Source organism: Rhea pennata, chromosome 5 (assembly GCF_028389875.1).
Source record: "Rhea pennata isolate bPtePen1 chromosome 5, bPtePen1.pri, whole genome shotgun sequence".
Classification (NCBI taxonomy): Eukaryota; Metazoa; Chordata; class Aves; order Rheiformes; family Rheidae; genus Rhea; species Rhea pennata.
Genome location: NC_084667.1, coordinates 16,905,662 through 16,928,056, shown reverse-complemented (window position 1 = coordinate 16,928,056; position 22,395 = coordinate 16,905,662). Strand labels below are relative to the sequence as shown.

Here is a 22,395-nt window from a genome sequence, read left to right as displayed (position 1 = left end):
TGAGCGCGAGATTCGAAAGGCGGCAGTTGGCGCCGGCGGGCGGTGGTCGCGCCGTCATGGCGCTCTCTTCGCTCCAGCAGCTGGACTCGCTGAAGTACATCGAGCTCCAGCAGATAGCAAAGGCTGCCGGGCTGAAGGCTAATCTCCGGGTGAGGCGGGGCGGTGGCCGCCCGGCCGCGGGCGGGTGGGTAGCGCGGGTCCGAGCGCGAGGCCGGCGGGAGCGCTGGGCTACTGCTCCTCGCCGCCCACCGTCTGGCGGGCGGGAGTTAAGAACGGGGAGTTAAAGCCTGCGCCCGTCTGTTTGGTCCCACAGACATATGACTGGCCCGGTCTCAGCAGGCACTGCTGGCAGCTCCCTCAGCAGAAGTCAGGCCTGCGCTACCAGTCCAAGAAGGCACGCAGCCTTCAAAAGGAAACACGCGCCCCAAATCCACCACTTAACCGTTAACTTAGAGCAAGGATTAATTGTCCTCACAGGACTGAGACTTCTGCTTGGGCTTTTGTGCGTGCTTTGCGTGTAACTTCTAGTTTGTGCTTAACTTCTAAATATTTAACTGGAAAGGTCAGCATAAAATCAAGTCTGAACTAGAAGTCTTTTTTTCATAGCTTAAAAAAATCGATGGTGTGATGTTTTTATTATTCTGTGTGATCATACAGAAGGGATGAGGAGATAGCTTTGTGTGAAACTGGATAAAATTACTGCAAAAATCGGCTGCAATTTTATGTGTTGGTTCAGCTAGGCCGGTAATGTGGTCTCTTATTGTAGAACAATCAAGCCTAGTCAGGGAAATCTCTGTGCTGTGAAGTGTATGCTGCACAGTTAGTCCGGGCCTTAAGTATGTTCTCAAATTTGGCTGACTTTAATAATGAGCCTCTGGACATGCTTTAAGAGTTCTGTTTTACTGGATTCAGCAAATGCTTGCTGCCTTGGTCTCACTTTAGGCTGCTATCTGGGTTTGTGCAGGTCTTTGATCACTTAATGCAATCTTTGGTTTGTATGTTCTGATTTCTTTGCAGGCAGACAAACTGTTGAAAGCGCTGAAGCAACACTTTCATGGAGCAAAACAAGAAAATGAGAATATGGTAATAACAAGAAACTAGTTATTCTCTTTAAGGAAGATATATCTACCCTCATAACAAGAAAATTTTGACATGTAATGAAGATTGTGTTTAATATGGTGCAGACTGTAACAAAAATATTGAGTTTTTGGTTTTTTGGACAGTGCCTTTAGTTTAATGTGCTTGCATACTGATTGAAACAGATGCGTTGGTATTCGCTTTAAAGTGCTCCCATGTATAACTGAAGGCTGGTTTGTTTCCCATTGCCAAAAATAGCAATGTATTTTTCAGTATAAGCAAAAAATTGTTCTGTGGACACGAGCACTTCACTTTCTATTGACCAAATCTTAATTCTTGTCTCTTTGGCTCCAGATGCTAGTTAGTATCAAATGTAAAAATACCTAAATGAAAGGAACTAGATATTCATCTCAAAGCATTTTTTATCTACTACAACTTGCTTACCGATGTTATTACAAAATAGATAGAACTGGGATGTTTCCTTCAATCATCTCTTAGTATGTTGCTTTCTTAATTTTTTTCTGAAGCTTTCTTTTTTTAAGTTAAGTCATTTTATTGAGTATGGCAATGTTTTTTCATCTTTGATAAAAAGCAAATTGGAATCGGTTTGAGAGATCTATAACCTGCTTCTTTTAAAACATGAGGAGTAATTTTTCTGTAATCCCTGTAAGTTTATTTTTAATTTTACCAAGCTTTGATAAATATTTAAGTAATTTCATGAAGAGTGTAATGAGATGTTGGAAAAATATGTAATATATTTATGTTAAGTGTACAATAAGGTTATTGTTTTATTTCTATGAAATGGTAATTTAAAAGGAGAGAGAGAGATTAAAAAATCTTGGAGGATTACAGCATCATGCAAGTCAAGTTTAATATCAAGTATTAGACTCTTTTTTAATGACTTCATAGAATGGCATGCATACAACGAAACAACTATAGGTCTTCTGACAATCAGCTTTGGTACTTTGGGAACCTAGATACCGCCCCTTGATTGTTGTGCCACTGAACAGCACACCTTTTCAATAGTAATGCTGCAGCTGTCTCTTTGTAATAGCTGATATACATGTATGTCGAATATGTTCCACATGATGGTTTTTATCTGGTACAGGACTCTGAAAACGCATCTCCTTCCATTGAATCAGATGAACTGAACAATCAGGAGAAACTTATGCCTGATCCAGTGTGTTTTATCACAAAAAGACGTGGAAAAGAAAAGAAAGCAACCAGAAAAAAGAGCAATTCCAATGAGGAAACTAATAGCAGTGAAGACAATACAGGATTTTCTGCCAGGAAAGAGGTGATAATTACCAAACTCGTATAATGAAGCATAAGTTAAACAGAGTTTTGATTCATTTTACCAGTATTTAACAGATAACATTTGCTTTTTGTTATGCGGACCTACTAGTATTATTAGTTTTTTGTGCTTTATAGCACTATTTTTTGCCTGATTTGACTATGTGCTACTCCAAAATGAACAAGGAACTTGTTCTTTCTATAGATTTTTAGCTGGGGACAGAAATAGAGGAGATATTAGTTGCAGAAAAGAAGATTAATTCCTCAAAGGAATGTATTGTTCAAAATATTTTATCAGAATATATCCACTAGTTCATCATAGTATTCACCTGAATGTTAGACTAGTTTCAAAACTTAACTAAAATCAGTCTGTTTTCACTTTGCTATGCAGTAAAAATTCATAAACTGTAAAAAATTATTCCCTTTTTTATATGAACACCTTTTTTCTATTTGAAAAATAACTCTTAGATTTTCCTGAAGAAATATTAAGACCAGCAATAAGGCAGATTAATTGCTCTAATGAACTGGAGGTTTCCCACTTCTCTCAATTTCAAAGTGTATGGTGGCTGTGTTGGTTTGGTTATTTGGTGGAGGCTATGTGGAGGGGAACTGTTTTTGTTATATGTGTGAGTTTGGTTTTTTTTTTTTTTTTTTTTTTTTTTTTTTTTTTTTTAAGTACAGATTGTATGACTGAGAGGGATGTTGTTTACATGGAGCATAAGATTCCACAGCACCACCCCTAAAATCACATACAGGTAGTGGGAGAATTAAGACAGAACTGTATAAAAGGCTTCTACTGGTGTAAAGTTAGAGGAGGGACATGAAAGGAAGAGGAATTGTTTTTAAGTGGTAGAGCCTTTCTTGGGAGGTCTGAATAAGCAAAAGCCTACAATAATCACAGCTACAGTAGCAAAAAGTAACACGGCTAACGAATTTGTTTTGCCCCAAAAAATCAATTTTATTTTAAAATGCTATAGCTGTGCAGGTGGATAGAATCATAGGATGATTCAGGGTAGATTTAAGAAAGTCTCTTGTTCACCCTGCTCAAAGCAGGGTCAGCTATGAGGTCAGAGCATGTTGCTCAGGGCCTTATCTATTCTGGTCTCAGAAAACTCCAAGGGTGGAGGCTGCTTATCTCCTCTGGACAGTCTGTTGCACTGATTGATTGTCCTCAGAGTGAAAAGTCTTCTCTGATACCCAGTTGAATAAATCTGCCTAACAAAGTACGTTTAAACCACAGGAGCATTCAGAAATGAAAGAAAACGAAGTACCCCAGCATGAAGAGGGACAGAAAGTATTTCAAAACGATGAACCAGTAACAAAAAAGAGAGCCATTGAGAATTCAGGTATGGGTATGGATCAGAAAGAGCAGCCAGAGAAGACTTCTACTAAAAGAAGTGTAGTAGAACGTAAGTAAAAAACTTCCAAAAAAGTAAATTTAGTCACTAGTACTAATTAAAATAACAAGGTGCATCTGATTGTGTCCACAAAGATTTTGTGGAATATCTGGTGATTTGATAGACCAATTGTACTTTAGTGGGAATACCTCCAAAATATCTGTAGAACTTGGGCTTGTGTGCTTATTTGCTTAATGTGTTGTGAAGAATTTCACATAGTTTTCAATATAATGGTTCTGCTGGCTTTGACTTCAGAACTATGGTCCTGTTGTTTGGTTTTAGTGAAGGACTTCTCAAAGATCCAAGCATATTTGAATCTTGCACCTTGTTTAGGAACAGTGCCTTTAGGAATGCCATTGATACGTTACTCTGCCCCTTTGGAAAGAGGCAAGAAATGGAGAACTTTTTTCCTCATGCTTCATTTTGCTTTTCCTACTTCCTGAACTCAGTCTGAAATCTGTGTGTTTGTGGGGTTTTTTTAATGAAATATAATTAATTACATTTATGTTCTTTTAGTACTTAATACTATACTAAGAACACAGGTAGAGACAAGATTTAAAAAGCTGACCTGAGGGCAGAAATGACTAAAAATAAATTCATATTCTGTGTATATGTAACTCAGTGGCTGAAAAGTTTGCCAAAAGGTGATTATTCTATCAGGTATCAAAACTTTTTTTTTTAAAAAAAAACACTAGCTTATTAAGCAGATAAAGACCTTCTATAAATTTAAAGTTGTAACAGGTACAGGTTTTATATTAATTCTCTGCATAAAATATGGGAAGCAATAATTCAAAATAAAATAACCTAGCTTGGCTTGCAAATTCATGTTGGGCCTGTAGTTCACCAAGACATGTCATTACTGACATATACCATTTAAAAGGATTAAGATTAGAAGCACATGTTATAAAGTATATCCTGAGGTTTAGGTAGCTGTACAATACAGGCTTTAATGACACTAAATTGATGCCCTGTAGTTCTAACCACCTTGCCTAATCTTGCTGCCCCAGGTGATGTTCTAGCTCATCCTGCAGGAGGGAAGATCCCTTTACATGTAGGCTGTGAATCTAAATCTGGGAAAATGGGAATGAAAGCTACCACACCAAGTAAGATACTTACCATCTCTATAAATAGATGTATTGCCTGTATGTGAAGGGAGACTTGCCCTACAATTTTTATGAATCAAACTTCTCTTTTCACTTGAGAAAAAAAAAAATCCTCTCTTTAAATTGAGGGGGAGGAAAGGAGGGGGAGGAAACCATATTCCGGAAGGTTACATTGGGAGGTTTACTTACCAATGGTTTCTTGTATATTTATTGTAGTAAATGATTTAGGTACCTCATCTAGAAGTCATCGTTGAGTCTTTTGATGTGTTCTGGGTATAATACTTACATTCACAGCGGTCAAAACAACAAAGAGTAGGAAGTTATGCTGCGATTCCTACTTGTTTAGCTTTCACTTTTTTTATACCACTTCTTGTGGTATATTACCATGCGTTTGCTCATTTTGATCACTGTTTAAAATACAGATACACACTTTCAGTTTTTGAATTGCCAGATAAAGGAATTTAGGAATTTTTTTTCTTTTAACTAGAGAATTCTTTAGAACATGCACCACATACTTAGCCAGATAGTTGGTAAAGCAGATGCTATTTCCTTTTTTGTTTGATCAGATGCAGATATGCCATCTTTAATGATGATCTTTATATTTTCTCCCAGGCCCTAGTGATAGGTGTTGCAAGTTTCTTCTGTTGTATTTAATAGTAATTTTTCTTAGGATCTTATCAGATATGTAACTCTCCCTATTTTTGGAACTTAGACTTCAAAAAGTTACATGAGGCTCACTTCAAGAAAATGGAATCTATTGCTGACTACATTGAGAGGAAAAAAAAAATTATTGAAAACTGCAGCAGTTCTCTCAATGAAGTCAAGGTAAGTTCTGACACAAGACATCCACTGTTCACACAGTTTTAAAGTTCAGAGTCAGTGTTCATTTACCTCCACAAAGGCTTTATTTAAAAATCCTTCAGAAACTCTTTAGATCTGTAAGTAGTTTATCATGTGTACATGTAATTTCATTGATCGTAGCATTCCACTGAACTGGAGTCCTACGTAACTCACTATACACTGTTATATACTTTATAAAAATTTCTATAGCTTGTATAGTTTTTATATAGCTAATATTAATTAAAATTTTTTATATATATATTTTACTCAAAAGTGACATTAAGTTAGTTATAACTATCCGTGTCATAATTACTTTGTGGAGCATCTTCTGGAACTTTTATTTATGACTGTTTGAATTGCTGCAGATGAATCATTCTTCCAAAAGCAGGAGTTAAATTTAAGGAAGAAAGAATAATGTTTATATGCATTATATGTTATTTTTGGTGGCCCTGATTGTTAGTTTTTGTATTTTATACTTGCATGTGTGAGAACTGAAAACAAGGACTCTTTCAGAGTATAGCAGACTTGAACAGTGCCAGAAATACTGGAATGAGAATTAATGTCACCATATCAAAATCCTAGCACTCCTCAATGTTACACTTGTCTTGTCTGACCCACACAATGTGTGTATATCTAGGTACTTAAGACAAATTAATTTTGGCAGGTCCTGGCCAAAAAATCAAATCGTTTAAGGGTATCGGAAAAAGGTACTCCGCATAACAATTCTAAGGTATGTGTTTTTCAGATCACTTTTTAATAATAGATTCACTTCTTATGTTTAAAATTGATCTTTTTTTAAAAAAGCAGAAAAGACTATATGCTTTTGATTCATTGTATGTATTTTTTTCCTTCCTCTGAGCTGCTTTCCTAATATATTTTTAGTGGAATGAGCTAACTCGTGCTTTGCTTTTTCCCTAGAAACATTCCATTGGCAAAACATTCTTATTCAGCCCAAATCCAGAGAGAGGCAGATTTTCTACCACCTGCACTCCTACCAGCCTCCGACGCTCACCACGCAGTACTTCAAATGCTGCAAATAGAAGTATTTTATCTAGGAAATCTTCATTTAATCCTTCTGTCCTCTCAACAACCAAAATGAATGTCAGGTAAAAAGACTGAACCAAAGTTATCAATCAGTAATTTGATATGATGTACATGGAATGGTAAATACTGACTGTGACTGAATGACTTTATCTCTATTCTGATCTTGAAATACATGAGACTATTTGTGATTTCTAAGTTTCAGCCTAAACTCATGGTTTAAACCTTGCTGTTTACATTTTGCCTCTTTCATCCTTCACTTTTTTGTCTTACATTTGAATTAATTAGTCTTTGAGATGACTTAACAGAATTGTATGCTATATTCCAGGTGAGTCTCATAATGGTTCTCTGAATGGTAACAGGTTTCTCTTACCCCAAACTACTTATACCTTGGGGTAAACCCATGATGGGGGGGGGGTGTGTGTGTGTAAGCAAATTGATACCAGAAAGTCATGATGAGGTCCTAAATGAATGAGCTCATATTTGATGCTATTACATTAAATTTAATTTCCATTTAAAACAAGGTGGACTCTTTGCTCTTCCTACTCAGTAACCTAATTCTCCACTGTACTAATGTCTCCTAAACCTTTGTTATCAATAAACTTCTATTAGTTTAATACTAACTTTTTGTAAGTTTTGAACAAAAACACTTAAGGAATTGACAGAATAGTCCTTAAAGTATTCCATTGCTAAATACTTTTTTTCCCAGAAGCTTTTCCTTCAGCAAAATTCATTGTCTACTATTTCTTATCTGGTTTCCAATTGATGTATTAATCCCTATTTTCTTCAATTTACTTCACTTTCCATGATGACCGAAATTAATCTTAAAACGTTCCATTCTTTTGCTCCAATCCTTCTCCCCTGCTAAAGATAGGGTTAATCTCAAGTATCTGTTGCATTATAATCTATTTTCCTGATAACTTTTATGTTTTCATAGAATCAGTAAGGTTGGAAGGGACCTCTGGAGATCAGCTAGTCCAACCTCCCCGCTCAGCAAGGTCACCTAGAGCATGGTAGACAGGGTTGCATCCAGGCGGGCCTTGAAGATCTCCGGAGAAGGAGACTCCAGAACCTCTCTGGGCAGCCTGGTCCAGTGCTCTGTCACTCTCACAGGGAAGAAATTCACCCTCACGGTCAGGCGGAACTTCCTGTGCTTCAATTTCTGCCCATTGCCTCTTGTCCTGTCACATGGGACAACTGAAAAGAGTTTGTCCCTGTCCCCTTGACACCCTCCCTTCAGGTACTTATACACGTGGATAAGATCCCCCCCTTAGTCTTCTCTTCCCCAGGCTGAAGAGGCCCAGCTCTCACAGCCGTTCCTCATAAGGCAGATGCTCCAGCCCTCTGATCACCTTCATAGCCCTACGCTGGACTCTCGCCAGTAGCTCCATGTCTCTCTTGTACTGGGGAGCCCAGAAGTGGACACAGTACTCGAGATGAGGCCTCCCCAGGGCTGGGTAGAGGGGCAGGATCTCCTCCCTTGACCTGCTGGCAACACTCTTCCTAATGCATCCCAGGATCCCATTGGCCTTCATGGCCACAAGGGCACATTGCTGGCTCATGGTCAGTTTGTCGTCCACCAGCACTCCCAGGTCCTTCTCTGCAGAGCTGCTCTCCAGAAGGTCAGCCCCCAGCTTGTACTGGTGCTGAGGGTTATTTCTCTCTAGGTGCAGGACCCTGCGCTTGCCCTTGTTGAACCTCAGGAGGTTCCTCTCTGCCCAGCTCTCTAGCCTGCCCAGGTCTCTCTGAATGGCAGCACAGCCCTCAGGTGTATCAGCCACTCCTCCCAGCTTGGTATCATCAGCAAACTTGCTGAGGAGACACTGTGTCCCCTCATCCTGGTCATTGATGAAAGAGTTGAACAGGATGGGACCCCATACTGAGCCCTGGAGGATGCCACTAGCCACAGGCCTCCAACCTGACTCCACGCCACTGGTGACGACCCCCTGAGCTCTGCTTTTCAGACAGTTCTCAGTCCACCTCACTGTCGACTCATCTAACCCACAGTTCCTGAGCTTATCTAGGAGGAAGTTATCGGAGACAGTGTCAAAAGCCTTGCTGAAGGCAAGGTACACAACGTCCTCTGCTCTCCACTCATCTACCCAGCTAAGAATAGCTCTTTTCTCAAGAGCTATTCAAATTATTGCATGCTGAGATGTTTCTAGTTGGGATTATTCATATGTCCCTGAATAATGTTGTTTTTTCCCTGTTCTCAAGATAAATAGTATGACTTTTTAATGTTAACAACCTTTAATCAAAAAAAAAAAATTTTTTTATGGGGCTTGTAACTTTGCATGCCAGTTCTTTTGCTATTCAGAGATAAGGATTACCTGGTCCATGCAAAATCAAGCACATAATCTTACCAGCTTTGATTCAATTTTCAATGTACTAGTGTTAACTCCCATGCTGTTTTCTACTGCTTATCCCATTTTGATTCTATTGTATCAGTTGTTGACAAATATGACAATGTATAAAAATACTCTTTCTGCCTTTAGTGTTCTATTAAATGATGTTTATTCTTTTCACTGCAGCCCTAATCGATTCTTTGGCAGTATGTAAAATGGAAAACAACAGCAGTTCTATTCCACTTATACAAAGACATGCTGAGCTAGATCTTGCAAGCTGTACTTTATCCATAAACTTTCTTGCCTTTAAAACATAGCTTTCTTCAAAGTTTACTCTCTGCCTTTCCTTACCTTGCAGCTTTCAGCTTATTCTCAATGAGTTGTGAAATTCAGCTACTTTTTTTTCTTTTAGCTTTTCTTTTGACTTTGAAAATTCTAATTGTTTTAAAGGAAATGCTACTTTTTATAGTGCTCTACTACAGAACCCATATGCAAAGTAAACTACATCTCTTGGTGAAGAAATCTCTCAGCTTACTGCATTTAAAGATATTTGCTTTCCAAAATATCAAGGAAGTCAGCTTCCTATTAATCTTAATAGTACTTCTTGCAGATCATGATGGATTGTAAGGTGGAAACTGTCAGCAGAAGTATTTTTATTGTGGCTGCTGTGTTAGCTGTGAACATCTTTTATGCAATAACTTTGAACCTGTAAAATGTGACAGAATGCAGAAGGACCAAATGTTGCATTGCTTGCATTTCACATACGTAACTAATTTTGTCTTCCTATTTCTAATAATTTTTCAGGTTCTCAGAAGCCACAAGAGATAATGAACACAAGCGCTCTCTTACTAAGACTCCATCTAGGATGTCTCCATACTTGGAGGAAGTCTGCACACCTGATAGCCAGAAGAGTATTAAAATCTTAAGTGGGAAAAAAAGCAAGGGAAATGGAAGAAGTAATGATCCAACCGCATCAAAGGGAAAAGTGGATGGTAAATACCTGGATATTTCAAATCAAGATTTTTTTCTATTGAATACTTCTATAAATTTTCCATATTCTAATTTGAGGGAGGCCTAGGTTTTAATGTAATTCTCTAATTCATGACTGATTCTTTAGAACCTGCAGTAGTTTCTTCTAGTTTCTTGTGTCTTTTGACTAAAATGCTTAGGTGCTAAGAACTAAGGGCAAAATAAGTGTGAAGACTTTGAAATGCTTTAACTGCCTACAGAAGAGCCTAATACAGGATGGGAGGGATAGAAACCTTTCTATGCTCTTACAGACTACATAGCAAAAGCTTTGTGTAAGAGATAAAGGGAAATCCTTTCTCTCTCTGTGAGAGAGATTCCTGATGCCTTCTCAGGGGGGTCTCATCCTTCTCTTAGAGAAGGGATATGCACTAGGCCTCTAGCTGTGTCTTAGGACAACCTGGTATTATCACCCTTAGCAGCTCTGGCTGGCTTCTGTTCCAAAGCCCTAGCTCTCTAAGAAGCTGCAGAAATATTTCTATTACTAACAATCTCTCAGCACCACTCTGCTACCTAACAGTCTAGCATCGTGAGTACATTAGCACAGCTCAAGAGCCTGGAGTGGCTTGCTTTGCTGTATGAGAATATTGAAATATTGAGGGAGGAGGGAAAGAATGGAAAAGACCTACTGCAGATCTGAAGCTGAAGTGTTCCAGAAAACTGTTTTTGTTTGGAAAAAATCTGTTTGGATTTCCAAATAAGAGTACAGAGATTATGGCAAATCACTAACTTGCTCTTAAGGGTGAGAAAACTACGTGGGGCAGTATGTGCTATTCCTGGTCATATTACAGAGTTGTACTGTTGCACCCTAATTCTTTTTATAAAAAAAGTAATGATTCAGATCCCAAAAATAGTAATGAATAGGCTCAGGAAAAAGCTGTTGCTGCTTCTCTCCTTGAGAAGATAAGGACAATATTTACATAAACTTACTTTCTGAATGCAGTCTGAGGTTATGATTTAAGATGCCTTGAGAACCGCTTGACTGAAAAATTAGTATGTATGAATGACACCTTAAATTTCAGTACAAAGTTATACAACATAAGCAGTCCATTTCCGTAACAAATGGACTGTGTAATATGGTTTACTGTGCCTACAACTTAGGCATAAACTAAGAATCACTCCATCCAGTTTGAGGTGTAGCAGATCTGCTTCTTGCCAGGGCACTCTACTTAAAATTAGAGCAAAAAGGATGCTATGCTGCACCTCTTGCTTCCTCTAGATCTGAAAACTCCTCGTTTCAAATAAATGGTATTTGTAGAATTCTGTCTTCAAAGGTAGCTGAAGGTAGCATTTTATGGCCCTTTAGATTTTGATAGTTGTAAGGTAGTCTTCACAAGCACTTTGCAACTAGCTATGTACAAAGATGCTTTTGCTATTTTTCATAAAATATGGTATCTTTATGCTTTTTGTAGTTATCACCCCCTTCAAGTTTGCAGCTCATACTGCAGAACCCACAAGCACAAAGAAGACATTTGATCTCAAAGCCAGTCTCTCAAGGCCACTTCGATATCAGCCCCATAAAGGTATTATGATCCTGTGCCACTTGCTTTCGGTATATCCCCTGAAGTAAAGTGCCTGTAAGAGGTTGATACGAACCATGATGTAACAAAGCTGCTCAGTCCTTTTTGCGTGCCTGATTAACGCTGCATTCCTACACAATGTTTGCAAACTTCAGTTTGTGTCTCGATGTTGAATTTGTAAATAAATAGGGGGGCTTTGAAAAGCATATGCTACCATAGAATATGCCCTTATCACCTTCATTCATGAATGGACATTTTTGTCTCATTCTGAACATATATATGCACAGGAAATATGAGGGTTTTTTAAAGTAAACCTTATTCTATAAAGAAGAGTGCAATGTTGTTGGAGGAACAAAGCAGTGATGAGCTATTTGTGTAAAGACTGTTATCCAGAAAACTACTTACCAGATATGAGCTGATAATACAGCTGAAGATGTTCACATTTTATCTCAAAAGGCAATCAGCAAAACAAGCTAGCTAGTGTAATATTTAGGATAATAAAAAGTTAAGCACTGAACTACACTAATTTACTGGCCTCTTTGCCTCTAAATTATAGGAAGACTAAAACCTTGGGGAGAATTTAAAGAAAATACTGTCCTAAATAAGGCTGTGAACAGCAACATCTCTTCATACAAGAAAGATTACAAGCAGCCACATCTCCAGACAAGGTTAGTACAGCATTATTTTAAAATAACATTACTCATAAAAAGCTAACATAATTCACTTGACTTTATACATATTTTTAAGTATATAGTTCAAGAAAGAATACCGTTAAAACGATTTTTTGCTCCAATAATCATCTAGTATCAGGAAGGCCAGAAAGACAGAAAGAAGCAATGAATCAGATACACTTTTATTCTATGAAAGTTACTAATCCTAGCACTCGGACATTTATTTTAATCTCAAATCAGCTGTGAACATTGATATGTTTTTACTTTCAATGTTAATCTGTGTATCTAAGGGAAAATATTTGTCTCGAAGTTTGGAGTTGATCTAAAATGTAACTGTTCTTGACTCACAGCTAATGCAGCACATTGGTAAAACATATGTTAAGCTTGGTTAAATGTATGCTAAGTCTTATTTAACTTAAGATTTCTTTTGGTTGTTTGTGTCTATTCTTAGACTTCCAGTCTGATTATTTTTTCTCTTCCCCTTCAGGGAAGAAAGGCGTGAGAAGCATGAGGAAGAGAGAAAAAAGAAAAAGGCTCAGGCTCTTGGAAACCGTAGAGGACTAACTGTGGCTTAGGAGAAATCAGAAATATCTATAATACTGTAAATACTGTTCCTCTCATGTAAATATTTGTGCTATCTCTGTGTTAGAGTATGTGTCAGGCTGCTATTACAAGTGGAATCCAAAGTGCTTTGAATAAGTGTGTCTGAGCATAATGTTTTAGTGATTGACTCTCCCAATGAACCAAAAGTCCTAAACTTCTAGGAGCTTAGAACTGCCTCCAGTTGCTTAATAAAACTTTCATCTAACTCCTGAATTGACTGGATATTCTTGACTTCAACAAGTAGATTCAGTAAGTCTGAACTAAAAGATGTTAAAGGAGAAAATGTAAGTGAAAAAGATGTTCAAAGAGCCTCCATGTAACTTAGGTCAGGTACCAGCGTGCATTCCTTACTTGCTAGAATGCATTCTTTGGATTGCAAGCTTCAACTAATCTTCTGGTAATTAAAACAGTGGGAGATAAAACAGGGGACTGCTTCCCCTTTCCCCATATCAATCCTTATCTTCTAACCTCTCTTACAACAATTATTCAGCATTTCTAATTGTATAACTGTGGAGTAGCAGGGAATCTCCCACAGAATAAAAAATATTCAAACTCTTTGGGAAACTACAAAGCTTAGAGCATAGCACAATTTTATTTTAAAACTTTGAAAAATCACTTTTTAATTGTGACCTTTTTAAAGTTACCATCTGGATACTTTGTGAACCATTAAGATTTTGTTCTTTTCCATGTGGAATAGCAGATACTAAGAGAATAATTCTGCTTCATTGTTCTCTATAATGCTTTAAAGATGTTAAATGTATTACTGAGGCACACTTAGGATTTCAGATTTCAAAGCTGGTGTTGCTGTTAGCTTTTCTGTCTACTTTTTTTCCTGTGTGGACAAATTATGGACAAAGCAATGACTGGAAAGGTAACTTAGCAATTATCTCAGAGCTAGAATTGTAAGTAAATTCAGTTTACTTTTCTATCACATCAAATATGCTGAAGTGTCAAGCTCATGCAATCTTTTATAAAGTTAATTGGGGAGAAATTAAATGTTTTGTGTATATCTTGGATTTGTATACATCAGTGATTGTACCCCTTGCATGTGTATGTGTAACTGCCTCTAGTGCTATAGCACTAATCTTGCTCACATCTATTATTGCTAGTCTCCTTTTTCTGGAACTGATCATTTTTTTTCTTTACTAATGAGCTTGCCTGCCACTCTTGGAAAGGATATCAGAACACACATACATTCAAAAGTTAAACATTGCCCCTGCTTTGCTCTTAAACTATTACCTAATTCTGTGCAAGAGGAAAACTACAGTATAGGACACCTTCATCTTGCTTTGTCATGGGTCTTTTTCATATTAAAAATAATGTATTTTTTAAATATTCCTCACTGAGGATACTGGAGGATGTCCATGTTTTGATTAGACTAAGATTATAAAACACATGGAACTAAATGATTTAGCAGTTGTACTTTAATGCTTTCTTAAATTACTGTAAAGCACATGCCTCAAAAGCAGAGGGACTGAGCTTTTGTGATGCCAGTGGAGCCTGTGATTTTACAATTCTTCCCACTGAAAGGGGGTGTGACCAGACCTTGCCACTTCCATCTTGCCTCTCTAACCCTAGTGCCCAGCAGTGGTGCTCATTAGGCTCTCTGCTGTGCCATTTTAGGGAATTGACAGTGATGTGGGCTGTCACCCACTTCCTCCCTTCAATCTTTGAGTATTTATGATATTGTAGAGCTAAAGTTGAAAAGAAATAAAGCTATCATCACCAGCTCTAAAGTAAAAAGCCATCCTGCCCACTCCAGCCAAAGCTACTGTTCCAGGCTTGACAGGGGAAGGATGCTGTTTTTTTTGTTTTTATATTCGCATGAGTCAAACCTAAAGGCTACAGTACTTCTGCCCTTTCCACTTTGAGCCCTGTTCATTGTTGTTTTTCAGAATCTGAGTGGCACTTCAGTGTACACTATTCACTTTCTCAGTGTACCAATTCTCACTGTAGTTAAAAACAATCTTACATGCAACAGTCTTAAACTAGGAAAACCATCAATAAACAACATAATGTAAAAGAAAATGAAGATGTTACACAAAGAAAAGCTACAACAAGCTCACAAAGTGTTTTTATTTTCTGTAATGGTCAGGACAGAAGCCAAGCTTTATATAGTCAACAGTTACTACTTTGTAGATATGTATCAGAACTTGCCTTAGGCTACGTTCCATTCCAGTCCATGTACATACAGTCCCCCTAGGCATCTTCTAGCTGCCAAACAGAATCCAACAGCCACATTACTTCAGACACCAGTTCATGCTTTTAACAATTTGAAGAACATTATGTAAATACTAAGTTACAACCTACACTTCAAGGAGAATTATAAGAATTAAGCAGCTTAAGTGTACTCCAAAGGACAGGAAGACCATCTTAGACTTGAGGATTCTTTTCATATTTCTCATATGCAAATACTTCTGTATGAGCTCTGTCATTGATCAGGCCAATAAAATCAATCTCCAGCTGGAATGGACCATCTACTTTATCTCCCAATGTGAATCCAAGGGTACTTATCTAATTTAAAAATGCAAACATTAGAACAGTGTTTACAATAATGCTAAAATCAAACATGATATGTAACACTTCAATATTTTAGAGGTCTATGGCTAGCCCTTTTGAACAGTGTTATTTATTCAAAATTTTTAACAAAAATCTCTGCCTGTGTCAGTTTTGAGACTTCTGTCCAACTAGTTTCATCGTGTTTGAAAATATACTTGTTTAAAGTTTGTTACAGTTCCAAGGTGAGAAATATGTATTTAAGTAGCGAAGGGAACTTTCATTATAGATGAAGTTAAAAGTATCTGGTATAAATATGAGAGTATGCCAAAACAGATACTTCAGAACACATGGCACTTTGTTGCTTATTTTTATATTAAGGCAAGTTGCTTAACAACTGTTCCCTAATTAGACTGTCTCGTGTTCTGAAATAGAAGAATGTCTCACATGGCCTTCCCCTACTGTTTTATGCCACCACCCTGCAAATTTGTTTAATAAATTCCTCTAAAATCCCTGTGACACTCCTTTCACAGCCTCCAGCATAATCATTTCTCAAAACAAATCAGGTAACTCAGTGGAGGAGCATCTATTAAATGCTTGGCACCCCTGAGCTCTGCTACAAGTGCAAGTCTGCTTTGCATCCATGATTTTAAGAAATGCTGTATATACAGAAAAATAATGCTTAGGACATGTCCAATTATTCAGCTTTAATCACAGGAATTGAGGATAAATATGTATTGCAGATGGATGCTAAGCAAATAATAGAACAAAGATAAAATAAATACTTTGACATCTCTCTCAGATTGTTCTAGTGTTTCAACTGCTTTATTCTCTGAACCAAACCCTACAATCTGCCTCTTGGCATCTACAGCCTGAAGAGTTTTTAGAGCTACATCTCTCTGCTTCCTATTGTTTCAAATGACTATGGGAGTCACCAAACTCTTGCTCTAAGGAATTTATTCCTTTACAAACCCTAGATACAATGACTGTTTCCTGCCTTTTTATTCTTGTTCACCCACCCTATGTTTCCTGTGGTTGGCTACTGGGAAAACAGGGTAACACGAGAAGACTGAGATGTTTTATTAAGATCTCTGTAATATACTTCAATTGACTTCACACTGCTTCCCCTATTTATAGGCTTCTAAAAATGCACTGGTAAAACTATGTATCATATCAGAAATACCAGGTTCATGACTTTTATGGGAACCAAAAATATTCTGCCTGTGAAACATTAAGCATAAGACAACAAGAGATGAAATCCAGGTGCAGGGGATGTTTAGATCAATGTTAGATGACCTAAAGATTTCCAAATTAGCTATATTGTGATAAAATAATCTTAAGGGAAATTTCAGAGAGATAAGACCTACAGAAAACTTGCCTTGTCTAACCAGAGAGGATGCTGGTCATCCTGGATTCTTCCTCGACTGGACAGAAAGAACTTGGAGAATGGAATCTAGCATCATAAATAGAGACTTTAGTGTCAACAGTACATGAAATAAAAACTTAAAAAGAAAAGCCTGCCTTACTAAACAAAATAACTGTCTGTCTACATCTGGTAGCAACACCACTCAGGTACATAGAACTGCCACAGTGAAATGTGCCAGAGCAATTCTCTCATTAACCTCGCCCTAGTCCCATGCTGTTCTGTGATGGACATTTCTAGCTGTCGTACAGGATTATCAGTCACTGTATAACAGACATGCTGTTGAACAGACTACATACTTAAATGGAAACAAAGTATGGCTGTTGAAAAAAATTACTGTTTCACAGATCCAGGGTCAGAACCCTTGGACTCTTTGTTTCAGGAACCTCTAAAACAGAAACATATTTAAGAGAGTTAATGGGGTTTTTTTAGATTTATTGGAAGATTCATTAATTTACCTTTATTTCTTCCCAGTATGGCCCTCCTCTGGTGAACATGAAGTAGTTGTACAGATCATCTTTGTGATGGGAGAAGTAGGGGTCTGTATAAATGTTTATCATCCAAGGTCTGCCATCACCACGAACACGTAAATACAGACTATTGAAGTTTGACCAGTCATAATACTTCTTCTTAGCAAAAGATCCCTACAAAACATTAATAAATATTATTAATAAATATTATTCCTGCTTAACCCTTGAGTGAGAATGTACACTATGAAAAACAGAGCACTACTGCTTTGATCACTTCTCTTGCTCTTCTTTCAAATAGTATCTACTGTGATGTAGTGGAAACTGGGTTACTCTTTCATCACACTAGTCACTGATCTCATTGAATTTCAGCACTGAATTAGAGCCCACAAAACACAGTATCATCACTCTAAAGACCCACGCTTTAATTATAAATCACAACAGTGTAACTATCAGAAATGAGACTTCCTTCCTAGGATCAAATTCCCTACCAGGCAAGTACAAATAAATAAATAAATAAATAAATAAATAAAAATCACAGAATGCTACAGTGATGGAGCAGGCCTGCAGTTCATTAAGTTTAATATTCTGTGTCAATACTAGATTATTCAGAGGAAGCTATGAGAAACTGAAAAAGCAGAATAACCTACTCCTTGTGATAACTTCCCTTATTAAAGGCCGACTTGAACAACGAAATCATGTGTACGTTTTCCAACCTCCTTTGTCATTAACTGTGCATAACGACATGGATTACCAGCATCTAATTCTCATCTGAATTTTTTTTTTTTTACTGAAGATCTTAGAAGTCCTGGTATTGCAATTTGCACACAGGCAGATCCAAGGACCTTCAGAAACTTCTGCTGAGGCCACTGCAGCAATTGAAGGTGGCCAGGCTATTCTTGAACAAAATTGCTTAAGCTAAGTCAAAATAGCACCAAAAATCCAGAGGTTTCCCTGCTATTTTGCAGCACTATGGTTACCTATCAACCTTCATCAACTCATTGTAGAGGAAATATGATAACTGATAATAAATTAATACCAGAACTGTATTGATTTTATGCTTTTGCCAGTTCTGAGGCTTCTACTTAAAACCAAACAAAAAACAACAACCCCCACCCCAGACTTTGTATTTGTATCTTTACAGTACAATCTGAGGTCAGAGAGTGAAGATGGACTGATACCTCCACTACTTCAGAGTCATACATGCACAAGTTAGCAGCCATCCGGGGAATTTAACGCAGATGAGATTCAACCTAGTATTTTGCTCCCCTGCCTCAGTGTTGCCATTTTAATCAGTATTACCATTTTAATAAGTGTTCATCTACCTATCATTCTCCCACTGATTTTGCTTGCTCATATTCTCTGTTCTCCAAATTTCTAGCTCATAGATTTTTTTTACCTGTGTTCTTGTGTTAAGTCACAGATACCAGACAAAAAAAAAAGTATCTTGTACATTGAGTCAAAATGTTGTTTTGCTTTTTAAAGATGTTTAAAAAAGAAGGAAAACAGCAGTATCAACAGTAAGCATACGCATTTCTGGTTCTGTTTTGCTCAATTTAGAGCTACCAGATTTGTCTATTTGTCTCCTGCTTTTTCTGTTATTTATGAGGACTCAGACCTTTGAAGTCCATTTCAGAACACTTTTGTCTCTATGAGGAAAAAGAAAAAAAGGGGGGAAAAAAAGACTAGCTCATTCACCTAAAACAAGAGCTTGATGAATGGGCTGAGTTAAAGCTCAGGAAATTTTTTCTCATGACATATTCGATTATCTCCAAATTTAGAATGACTCATCTATTTTAATTATACCAATTTTGGATATAAAGTTTCATTACAGATCCTTCATTTGTGAGGAGAACGCGTACAGACCTGTATTAATGAGCAGATTTCCTACTGTACAGTACTAAATGATTAAACATAAAATATTCCGCTTCTAAGAGAGGAAAACTAAATCTGAGAAGAAGTTTTAAGTTCATTCCAGGTCAAAGCACACAGCAGCAATTACATCTGTGAAGGAACTGGTGAAGGAATATCTAATGTTCCTGAAGGTGAGGACTGCAGCAGACAACAGACCGTTTGTCCTTACAGGGATGAGAATGTCACCAAAAGCTCCCCCTGTTTCTGTTCTTGTTACAGAAAAGTTTTCTCTGATTAAATAGTAAATGTTAAGCTGTACTTACCACTAGTGGTTTGGATCTCATACTACAGTATCCACTGTATTTTGTCTCCCCATCACGAGGTACTTCAGTATTGAGGGTCCCATACAGTAGAGCAGCCTGGTTATTCCTACCCAATTTCAGGTAAACTTCACTTTTCCCTCCAATTTCTACATCAGAGGAAATTACCCATTTATTTAAATCTTCTTGGCTCCGGAATACCCATACCACCCTTGTCTGTTCTAATATGTGCTCACTGAGTGGATGGCCTTCAGGTCCTATTAAGTGATCTTTAATCTCCTTCTTCAGCAATCCTAGTTGAGTCTTTAAGACATCTATTCCCTTCTTAAAACTGAAATCACTCTTTTGCCAAGATGGTGTTTTTTCCGGCTGTGACCCTGGCCTCCTGTAGCTGCTATACAATTTTGACACAGAATCAGTGAGGAGAGGTCCAAGAAAAGGATGAAAGACTTTGTGTCTGCAGCATCTACTACGTACAAAAGTACTGCTCAGCAATGTAACAGTCAGAGCCATAGTGGTAAATTTGAAGGATTCACTTCCAGTAAGGCAGTTATCAGGCTTCCAAATAATTTAACAATAAAATGAATATCCACAAGTATCTTTTGTTACTGTAGCTTGTTTCCACCTTCAATGAAAAAAAGCAGATAAAAAAATTACACACTGAATGCCTGTAAAACTGATTTGAAAAGAGTATCAATTAAAAGTCTAACCCATTGTAAAAAAAGAATTAAATATAACTTAAAATATTTGTTCAATTCTCTAGTTTATTAAGTGATTTCTGCCCTACGCCTTTTCCCCATGGTGATTCATGGAAATAGGACAAAACTAAGTCAAGTACATGAAGGAAAATTGTTTTCTTTTTCTGTTTGCAGTTTTATTTCATCCATTCACTATAAATAGGTTCAGGTATTACAAGGAGTAGTAGCAAACAGTCTTACAAAAAATATTTTAAAAATATGGCACCTTCATAGCAAGAAAGTATTATTCCCTGCTATCAAATGATAAATTCACACAGCTAGACCCTAGTGCCACATGGACTGCAATGACAGTCTCAGCTGACAGTCATAGATCATAATATATACCATGCACCTGAACACACAATCACAGCACATTCTACTTCCATCTTGAGGGGGCACACGGGCCCATCAACGTGTCTAGTTTAGGACTACAAAAAGGCCTGCAAAGAATTAAAATGACCCCCCCCAAAAAAAATATCATGAAAGATTACTTTTTTCTTTTTTTAATAAAGCATTGAAAAATCTGAAAATCTTTTGTTTTGCTCTATGTCACTGCTGGTAGGAAAGCCCTTGCTACACAGTTATTCTCTTATTGATAATGAAGAGCCTCAGTATTCAAGACTGTGCAGAGACTATTATATCTCCAGCTCATAAGATTAGACTCGCTAGTTGCCTGGATTTTTTTTTTTTTTTTTTTTGATTTTTGGTACTGAATAAATTCCAAGAACAACGTCAAATCAGTTAATTTTCTCAGCGATTTTAAGAGAGGAGTCAACTCAAGATAAATTATAGAAGTATCATATTGGACCCTTTGATTTAAAAATTCTTAAGGGGAATTAACAAGTTAAAAAAAATACACTCACTCCCCCGCTTCACTCATAGAATCTTCTGAGCTGTGAAGTCCCACATAGCTGTGGAACAGCAGTAGGCTGTTCCTTTCCTTTTCTGTCCCCTAAACCCCCATTTTCTTTTAAACTTCCTTCTCTCTTCCTCTTGCAACGTGAGCTCAGTGATGAAGCTGGCTTTCCACAGTGTAGTACCTGTCAGGGAGCTAGGTCAACTATAATCAATCCACATCTTGGACTAGCCGCAGTAGCAGTACTATACTACTTTCCAGCAACAGTTGCTAAACGTCTTATTGTCTCCTGCCACCTGATCATAACACATCTAAACATCAAGTAACAACCCACATACTAGCCAACACTGCAAAAAAGACTCGCGGCCAACCAGAGCACGGACTGCACCGCACAGCCCTGCCCTCGCTTCCCCCGGGTGCTGAGGGGGAGAAGCGAGCAAGCGACCGCCACCCCCGCGCCCAACCGCCCTCTCCCAGCAGCCCCCGCGCCCAACGGCCACCCCACCCCCCATCCCGCGCGCAGGGCCCCGCGCCCAACCGCCCGCTCCCAGCAGCCCCCGCGCCCAACGGCCCCCCGGCCTCCTCTCTGCGCCCCCCCTCCCCAGGCAGGGCCCCGCGCACAACCACTCCCCGCCCAGCCGCCCCCCGGGCGGGGCCTCGCGCACAACCATCCCCGCTCTCAGCTCGGGACGGACCAGGAGCTCCCCGCGCCCTCTGCTCCGTAACTCAGGGCTCCGCCGGGACAACGCTGCAGCCCCGCCGCGGTCTCGTCTCCACCAGTCGCCGGTCCGGCGCTTCCGGGCCCGCCGGGGAACGTGGCCGCGGCGCGCGGGTTCCGGGCCCGCCGTGGCGGCCCCGCGGCCGCCTCCCCAGTCAGGCCGCGGCGCTCTCACCCGGTGCCAGGGAGGGTGCAGACTGCTTTATTGGCAGCGTCTCTTCGGCGCGGGGCAGGACTGTTAAACACCACTAATGTTTTAGGAAGGTGCGTGTCACAAAAGCCACATTTTAATCATTTTCGTGGATGTCCCGGATTCTCTTTGATTAGTGGCTTCTCCTCCTTGGAGTCCTCTCCTTCTTTTCATCATAAATTTAGTGAGTATGTAGCATGTTGGAATATCTTCAGTTTTATTTTATCACGTTTTCATGTACTCCACTGGCCAACTGAACTTTGAAAATCGGAGGTCCTCATGTTCGCTTTTAATCACCACCCTCATCTTGATGATCACCAAACTACAATTAAAAGCTTTTACTTACAAGGACTACAAACAGGCAAACACAAACGTAATTATTAGTTTACTTGTTTTGATGTCATCACCTACTAGGATA

General features: G+C 38.5%; 2 protein-coding genes across 2 annotated transcripts; one reads left to right on the top strand and one right to left on the bottom strand.

The window, feature by feature from the left end:
• Window positions 1-56: 56 nt before the first annotated feature.
• On the top strand, window positions 57-13,089 carry NUSAP1 (nucleolar and spindle associated protein 1). The gene is made up of 12 exons (XM_062577320.1): window positions 57-149; window positions 1,018-1,083; window positions 2,186-2,374; window positions 3,611-3,779; window positions 4,775-4,870; window positions 5,583-5,695; window positions 6,375-6,440; window positions 6,629-6,816; window positions 9,901-10,088; window positions 11,535-11,645; window positions 12,199-12,310; window positions 12,801-13,089. The coding sequence occupies exons 1-12, from the start codon at window positions 57-59 to the stop codon at window positions 12,886-12,888; spliced, it is 1,479 nt and encodes a 492-aa protein (XP_062433304.1). The 3' UTR covers window positions 12,889-13,089.
• Window positions 13,090-14,978: 1,889 nt separating this feature from the next.
• Window positions 14,979-21,853, bottom strand: NDUFAF1 (NADH:ubiquinone oxidoreductase complex assembly factor 1). The gene is made up of 5 exons (XM_062576755.1): window positions 21,765-21,853; window positions 19,480-20,101; window positions 17,294-17,479; window positions 16,791-16,865; window positions 14,979-15,430 (listed from the first exon to the last, which is right to left on the bottom strand). Exons 2-5 carry the CDS (start codon window positions 19,987-19,989, stop codon window positions 15,290-15,292), a joined length of 912 nt encoding a protein of 303 aa, XP_062432739.1. The 5' UTR covers window positions 19,990-20,101; window positions 21,765-21,853; the 3' UTR covers window positions 14,979-15,289.
• Window positions 21,854-22,395: the final 542 nt, after the last annotated feature.